The 8,621-nt window shown below is 51.1% G+C and overlaps 1 protein-coding gene across 1 annotated transcript; it reads right to left on the minus strand.

Moving 5' to 3' along the window:
- Positions 1–286: 286 nt before the first annotated feature.
- On the minus strand, positions 287–8,582 carry LOC114073096 (elongator complex protein 3-like; the record flags this gene model as incomplete). The annotated part of the gene is made up of 7 exons (XM_027910887.1): positions 8,390–8,582; positions 7,288–7,387; positions 6,357–6,495; positions 5,601–5,671; positions 2,874–2,937; positions 1,296–1,364; positions 287–441 (listed from the first exon to the last, which is right to left on the minus strand). Coding segments are annotated over exons 1-7 (791 nt in total), but the record flags the coding sequence as incomplete, so codon positions are not given.
- Positions 8,583–8,621: the final 39 nt, after the last annotated feature.

An 8,621-nucleotide genomic window follows, 5' to 3' on the forward strand; every position in this document is an offset into this window, starting at 1 on the left:
TCCCCAGCAAGGTGATGAGGCAGAAAAGGCACAATCCCCCCCCAAGGAATGCCAAGGAATCAGGAGGAAATCAGCGATTCCCGCCTCAGGAAAGAGAGAGAGACCGGGGGGCGGGGGGGGTCTGTCTTCTGCAGGGCTATAAATGTTCTGTGCCCCCAAATCATACTTGGATAAACATTCCCTTTTTTTTAAAAAAAAAAAAATAAAAATTTAAAAAAATCATTCTCTTCAGTATTTTTCTGCTCTGAAACAATTCCCCTGAAGGAAAACCCCAGGTTCTTCTTACCTGACGGCCTCTGCCACGTTGTTGGAAGTGTGACCCGACAAGGCGTCGTGCAGGTTCCTGATGAAATAATCCCTGTATTCCTCAGGCAAAGCCATGAAGGTTCCACCCATCACAATGAACTCCACTTTGTCCACGCTGTGGCCCAGCTGCTTCAGCTGGAAAATTAAAGGGATCATGGAGAAATTGCTGTCTTTGCCCGTCTCAGGGACTTCTCTGTAACCCCTGATTTTCCCACCTTGTGTTTTTCCTCCTTGAGCCGCTCTATCTTTTATGGATGACGAACCGTTTCTGTACAGATCTTCTAAAAAAAACCCCAAAACGTTCAAAAGCCCTTTTTCTACTGCAAGAAGACAGTGCAGGGGGATTTTCCTGGCAAAGCAGAATGATTTTGAGCTGGTGGAGTTACACTGGTCCCAGTTTGAGACCGGTTTAGACACGGCCAGAAGTGAAAAAAAGATAAAAAATTGCCTCAATCCCCTGCAGGACCAACTCTCCTTATAAATTTGGGAGAGAAAAGGACCACAGTGAATCCATGGAGATCGTCTGGAGGTGAACAGAAAACCAGAAGAGGACTGAGAAACTCTCTGGATCTTCTGCTTCTCCAGAGGAGACACCAATAAATTAATTTTTGGTAGGAAAGGCACTATTTGAGTACTAAATTCCCAAGAAGTAGGAAGTGCCAGAGAGGTTCGGTAGAATTTTGCTGGAATAGGACCAATGGGATCTCCTATTAACAATCAGGTGTTGTGCAAGACCTTTTAAGAGGTTCCAAACTCATTATTTCCCCCATGGAATTGACAGCTGGACAATTTAAAAAAGGTCTAAAAATAATCTTTCCACGGGATGGGGGGAAGATCAGGTCGGGTGGAATGAAAATTCAGAGCTGCCGATCCCATCGGGCAACGTGACCACAACCCCTTCTTCCAGGCATCATTAAATAAAAGGCATTATTTTCATCACAACCACAGGGAATTTCCCTTCCCATTCCCCCCCCCAAAAAAAAATGTACCTGTTCCACCCTGTGGCGTGTCTGGAGATAGGGATCGTACCGGGCCCGGATGGCCCTCATGGATGTTGGCTGCAAAACACAAGGAAATTCGTTTTGTAAACCTTTTTTTTTATTTTTATTTTAATTATTAAAAGCACTGAAAAAGACTGAAAAAAAAAAAACTTTTTAGCATCGAAAACCAGATGCTCCAGCTTCTAAATCCCAACCGACCTTCAGACTCACACAGAGTCAAACACAAACACAAACTTCACTCCTTATATTCAAATAAAAAAAATTCCAACAAAACACATTTTTGTCCTGAGTGGCAACATGATCTAAATACCACCATTTTTTTTTTCCAATTTTTAGTGCACTACAGCAGCCAAAGAATCTCTGTAGTGGCCCTCAAAAGCTGTTACAAAAACCACAGAGTGTTTTTCGAGGCGCTTTTCCCCCTCCCGTTCCTTTTGTTGACCTTTTCACTTGCACAGCCTACCCAAGCAACACCCTCTGAGAGCTCAGTCTGAACTCAAAATACCCTTTAAATCCAGCATATTCCTTCCATTAAAATCCCTGACAACTTGCTTTTTTTCAATTACTAGCTGATGGAAGCCTATTTATAATAGTCCAAGACGGTTTCCAAGGACCTCGTGCATCCTGGATTTTCCTGGTATTTCCTATCTGTTCCACTCGAAGCTCTGAGGGATGAGGACTCTTAATCATGTACAACTCCCACGTGTGGGTTTGACTAAATGAAATGATTAAAGAAATTAATACCACAGCCGAAAAAAAAAACCCACATGAATTAAATAAAGCAGTTACACATTCCCAGGATTTTCCTGCTTAATGGGACAAGTTTCCAGTCCCTGAGAAGTGGATAATAAGAAAATCCCTACTGAAAGGACGCTGCATCAGTGTATATCAAATTAATCCAGTCTGTATTTTATCCCATTTGGCTGCTTTTCCACCCCTGCCACAGCTTTTTTTGTTGTTAAAAACCAGCCACGATAATTCAGTCACGGGATCAGTTGCTGCTAAACTTCCCCCAGACAACAGCAGGGCACTATTTTGGAGAGGTATGTAAATATTTAGGGGGATATCAGTGCAAACAGAGACACAAAAAGGGAATGAATGGAATTTCAGAGCCATCAACAGCTAAAAAAAAAGGGGGTTTTTTTCCCCAAAATTTATGGGTTTTTTTAATCCAGTCCTGCAGGTTGGGCAGGACTGAAAGTAACCCCAGTCAGGACTGGGAGCTCAGGGCTGTGTCTTGCCCGTCTTTGAGAGACATCCCAAAACCCCTGCACATCCCTGTGGAAGTGTCTGATGCTTCATGTTAAAATATGCTCAGGTGAAGGCACAATTTTTCCTCATTCTCCTCATCATTCCCAGGGATTGAGCAGAATTTCCACTTCCTAGAGATGAGCTGCTTCAGATTTTGAAGTTTACAAAGGCTGGGTTTGTTCTTTATCCTTGCAATTTTGAGCGTGTTTGTAGGAATAAAGAGCAGCCTAACCCAGAGCCAGGTTTTATGGAGCGTTGGGAATGCTGGGAATGCTGGGAATGTTGGGAATGCCTCCCAGCAGAACAAAGCAGTACCTCATATCCAGTGTAAGACTGTGTTGAATATTCAAAATCCGAGTCGGGTCCACCTGGGCAGTACCTGCCAATGTGAAAGGAGAGGGAAAAAAAAGGGATCAAACTCAAACAATTCCAACGGGAGAAACTCCAGGAGAGCTGGAGAGGGACTGGGGACAAGGGATGGAGGGACAGGACACAGGGAATGGCAGAGATAGATGAGATATTGGGAAGGAATTTTAGGTTGTGAGGGTGGGGAGGGGCTGGGCTGGAATTCCCAGAGAAGCTGTGGCTGCCCCTGGATCTCTGGGAGTGTCCAAGGATGGGTTGGATTTCCCTGGAGCAACCTGGGCTGGTGAGAGGTTTGAGGGTTGGAACAGGATGAGCTTTAAGGTCCCTTCCAACCCAAACCATTCTGGGATTCCAGCTATCTGGGATATCCAGGAATGCTGAGGGGAACTCAGCCCTTCCACGTTTACAAACACAGTGCCAAACAGTTGTTCCAGCCAATTTTAATGGGAATGGGATGTCAAAAACCAGTTCAGACCTGTCAAGTGGCTACACCCCCTTCAAACAACCTGGTTAAGACTTTCCAGAAGAAAAAATGTGCTGTGAACAAATTCTCCCCCTCATGAGAGGGATTCTGGAACGTGGTATTATTTTAGGGAGCAGTCATGCAGTTTTTTGCCCCCAAAACCCCTCAAATTTTACAATTCCCAGTATTTTCCACCCTTCCATGAAGAACATAACCTTGTTTAAGGGAAAAATACGATTTTTCTTCGGCGTGGAAAGATGTAAAATAGAGGCATCACCCCTTTACACAACCGAATTCTCCAGGAATTTATAGAATTTAAAACCATTTTGATGGAGGAAAGCTCATCTACGTTTGTTTTCTGAGCTTAAGGACGTGATATTTAACAAACCCAGCGTTCTAAGTGCTCAAAGATGATCTCAGACAGGAGGGTTGGGAACTCCTGCTGCTCCTGCTCTGGCAGGAAATAAAAAAAGAGGAGCCAGGGAATTGTTACTGATGGGGCAGCTCCCAACTGCACTGACACCATCTCTCAAATCAGGCACATTTGAAAGGGATGAGCTAATTTGCTTGGAAGCAGCACAGATTTTAGGGATTTTTAGGGTGCAGAAAGTCAAGCAGGGCTGAGACACCTCAAGGAAAACCCAGCCTGTGTTTCTCTACTCCCAATAAAATTCGGAGCTGCTCCCTCGATGCCAGGAGGCCTTGGCAGTCAGGGGGCCTTTCCTTCCATCTGTGCTCTCCTTCCCTCATTCCAGAGCCTGGAATGTCACACCTGCCCCTCCTCAGGGGGCTCTCCAGTCCCCAAAATTCCCAGATTTCTCCAAAATTTCTCAGCTCTGCTGCCCTCCTATAACTCCCCTCGAATCTCTCTGTGTGCCCCAGTGACACCCACAACACCCCTGCATCCTCTAGGTCAGTGAAACAACTTATTTATAATAATTAATACATTCTCCTCATCACTGTGCTGGTGAAACTGTAAATCTACTGTGGTGTGTCGGGTTTGGCCCATGAAAAAGGGTCTGTTCCTTGAAGAAAAGCTGAAAATAAGCAGATTTTTTTTAGCAACCTGCCACCTGGCAGCCGTGCAGAAAGGAAGCCTGTCCCCAAAAGAAGGCTCCTGCAATGCTGGATTTATTATACAGAAATACTGGAAAACTGCCCTCTTGGCTCATGGAATCACAGAACGGTTAAGGTGGGAAAAGGACTCCAAGATCCCGGAGTCCAACCATCCCCAGCACTGCCCAGGCCAGCCCTGCCCTGTGTCCCCAAGGGCCACGTCCACAGGGATTGGGAATCCCTGCAGGGATGGGGAATCCACCCCTGCCCTGGCAAGTTCATTCCAGTGCCTGAAAGCCCTTTCCATATGGGAATTGTTCCCAATATCCCACCTGCCCCTCCCCTGGCACAGCTGGAGGCCGTTCCCTCTCCTCCTGGCCCTTGTTCCCTGGGAGCAGAGCCCAACCATTCCCTGGCTCCCCCCTCCTGGCAGGGAGTTGTGGGGTGGGAAAAGGTCTCTCCTGATCCCTCTTTTTTCTGGGATGAGCCCTCCCCAGCTCCCTCAGCTGCTCCAGCCCCTCCCCTGCACACGCTCCAGCCCCTCCATGTCTCTCTCTTGTCTGAGGGGCCCAGAACTGCCCCCAGCCCTGGAAGTGCCCCAGGCACTGCCCTGGGGCTGTGACACACCAGGGCTGCTCCAAACCAGGTGCCACTGTCCCCACTGTGTCCCCTCAGGGCTTGGCCATGTCCCAGGGCCGTGACACCCCTTCTCACACTCTCCCAGGGCTCCCAAGTCCCCTCATGTCCTCCCATGTCCCCGTGTCCCCTCACTGCAGTGACACCCCTTCCCACACTCTCCCAGGTGTTCCCTGTCCCCCACTGTCCCCTCAGGGCTTGGCCGTGTCCCACTGCAGTGACACCCACTCCCCACGCTCTCCCAGGTGTTCCCTGTCCCCCACTGTCCCCTCAGGGCTTGGCTGTGTCCCACTGCAGTGACTCCCCCTCCCCAAACTCTACCAGGGCGTCCCCCCCATGTCCCTTTTCTCCAGGCTGAGCCCCCCCAGCTCCCTCAGCCACTCCTGCTGCTCCATTCCCTTCCCTGGACACGCTCCAGTCCCTCAGTGTCCCCCTTGTTGGGAGTGTCCCCAGCCCTGGGGGTGCCCCAGCGGTGCCAGCACATGGTGATGGGGGGGGGACACCTTTTCTCTGGTACTCACACACAGATGTTGCCCGTGAAGTTGATGTGTGGGCACCGGTGTGGTTTGCACATCACAGCCACGACCGCGATCTGCGAGGGGGGGGGGGGGCAAAAATCAGAGCAGAGGAACGGCAGTCACTGCTTCTGAAGTCACTGAAATAAAAAGTGCATCTCGGCAGGCTGTGTATTCATGAGCATCTGCGAGGCTATTTTAAGATGCTCCGCGCTCGGTCTGCCACCTAAAATATATCTGGGTGTTAACTCTTGAGGGAGAAAAAGAAAATACCAAGGAGTAGGAATCCAGTTATTGAATATTTTCACGTTTCAGAGTAAAATTGAGTCAGTTATAAGAAAATAGGTGTCTTACACTGAACTGGATTAACTGCCCTGCTGAAAGGATGCACAGGGGTGTGGAAACACCTCCTCTTTTTCCTCAGGGAATCTCAGGATGGTTTGAGTTGGAAGGACCTTAAAAGCTCGTCCAGGTCCAACCCCGACACCTTCCACTACCCCACATTGCTCCAAGCCTTGGACACTTCCAGGGAATGGGCTGCCCACAACCTCCTTGGGCAACTTTCCAAAGGAGAAACCTCCTCCCAAACGTTCCAAAAGCAACATCCCCGTGGGCACAACATCACAGAAAAGGCCATCACGTGGGTTAAATCCCCCCCCCCCCCGACATTCCACATCCCGCTCTTTGGCTGCAGTGAAACGCGATCTGTGGGGGAGAGGAAGGCAGGAGGATGGTGGGAGGAGGGGTGGTGGCCCTGCTTACCCCACTGGCAGTTCTGATGGGCTTGGCCTTGAGCTTGGGCACGAGGACCCTGCGGTAGCGGGGCGGGACGGCCGCGATGATCTCGACCAGGCGCGGCTGCGCCGACAGCCCGTACTTGGCCGACGTCCTGGTCTTCAGCCTGAGGGCACAAACACCTCCAGTCAGCTAAAGAACTCCTGATTTCCATCAGCCCCGCTGGGTTCTCCCTGTTTTACCTTTTAAAAAGCCATCCCCACCCGCTCTGGGGATTAAAATACGGAAAATAAACTCCGAACGACCGCCGACAATTTGGGTTTCGAGGTGTTTTTTTTTTTCCTAAAGGTGGCTTTAGAAAAGAAATGTTGTGAGAGCTGCCAAAATGCTCTGCCTTGCCTGTTTTCTGTGATTTAGGTCGTGCCTTCCATGGGGTTAACACAACACAGCCTGTGGCTGAGCCGGTCTCCCGGAAAACTCACGCGAGGTTTTTCCAGCGTCAGCAAAAAGCCTGGAATTGCACCGTGTCAAAGAAGCAGAAAAAGGGAGGCAAATTCAGGTTTTGCTACTCCACACATGTAAAGAAATAAAGAATTTTCTGGGAACAACTCCATGCACAACACAGTGCTAAGAAAAAAATCTGATTTAACAATGTTCTTATATTAATCTTTCCATTCCCTGTTGGAATTGAGTTTGGGGCTGCTGAAGGATGAACACAAGCAGACAGATAAAAAGGCAATGGAAAATCCTTGGGGTTTCTCATCCATTTTGCACTCTCAGAGCTGCCCACGAAGGAGCAAATCACCACAGAATTAACTCATCTCGGGGCCTTCGTTACCAGATAATGGCAAGAGAAAGGACAGCAGGAGGTGGAAATGAGACCTGGATGTCACAGAGTGCACAGGACACGCTCATTCCTCATGGATCCCCCCCTCAGTGCCATCCCTGAGGGACTTACTTGTTGAGATCCACCTCTTTTCCCTGCTCGTGGGCCTCGATGAGCTGCTGGATGACGTCGGCGATCGTCATCATCATCAGCTCGGCCTGGCTGAGCCCCCCTGGAACGGGAACAGAGGGACACACAGGGACAGTCAAGGCTGGGGAATGATGGGGACAACCAGAGGCACCCACCCTGCAAGGCATTCCATGGAGTTGTGGGATGGATTGGGTGGGAAGGGACATTAAGGATCATCCAGTTCCAACCCCGACACCTCCCACTATCCCAGGTGGGTCCAACCCAGCCTGGGACACTCCAGGAATCCAGGGGCAGCCACAGCTTCTCAGGGAATTCCAGCCCAGACCCTCCCAGGCAGGAATCCCTTCCCAATCTCCCATCTGTCCCTGCCCTCTGGCAGTGGGAAGCCATTCCGTGTGTCCTGTCCCTCCACCCGTTGTCCCCAGTCCCTCTCCAGCTCTCCTGCAGCCCTTTCACCCTCACAGAGAGCGCGACAGGAACACTCTCCGTCACCAACAAAGCGCATTTATTTCCCCCGGTGCAGCCTCTGCCCAACCCAGCCCGTGCTGGGCCAGCAGAACATTCACACCAGCCCCGTCAGGGAAGCTCCTGGCTCGGGCAAGGCTGGCCCTTCACACCCCCCTCCTCCTCAAAACAACACCTCGTGTTCCCACTGCACACACACGGAGGGAATTGTGGAATCGTTAAGGTGGGGAAAGATCTTTACGATCGTCAACTCCAATCGCTCCCCAGCGCCGCCAAGGCCACCCGCGTCCCCAAGGGCCACATCCACGGGGATTTTAAACCCCTCCAGGGATGGCGACTCCGCCACTGCCCCGGGCAGCTGTGCCAGGGCTGGGCAGCCCTTTCCATGCAGGAATTGTTCCCAATATCCAATATAAACATCTACTGGCGCAGCTGGAGGCCGTTCCCTCTCCTCCCGGCCCTTGTTCCCTGGGAGCAGGGCCCGCCCCCGGCTCACCCCTCATCTCAGGGAGCAGTGGAGAGCCAGAAGGTCCCTCCTGACCCCTCTTCTCTCCGGGCTAAGCCCCCCCCTCAGCTCCCCCGGGCGCTCCATTCCCGTCCTCTCCAGCCCCTCCCGAACCTTTCCCATTTTTCCGTTTCTGTTTCATCTCGGCAGGTCCCGCGGCCTCTCCCGCCGCCGCCGTAGAGCAACACCGCCCGCGCCGCCGCCGCCGTAGAGCAACACCGCCCGCGCCGCCGCCGCCGTAAAGCGGCACCGCCCGCGCCGTCGCGAAAGCGCCGTGAAAAGGGCGGGAGTGTTGCAGTGCCGCCATTGACCGCCGGGGGGGGAGGGCCGTGAGGGGAATGGGAGG

This window comes from Empidonax traillii, unplaced genomic scaffold, assembly GCF_003031625.1.
Source record: "Empidonax traillii isolate 1590-97213 ecotype Southwest subspecies unplaced genomic scaffold, ASM303162v1 scaffold5309:size13922, whole genome shotgun sequence".
Classification (NCBI taxonomy): domain Eukaryota; kingdom Metazoa; phylum Chordata; class Aves; order Passeriformes; family Tyrannidae; genus Empidonax; species Empidonax traillii.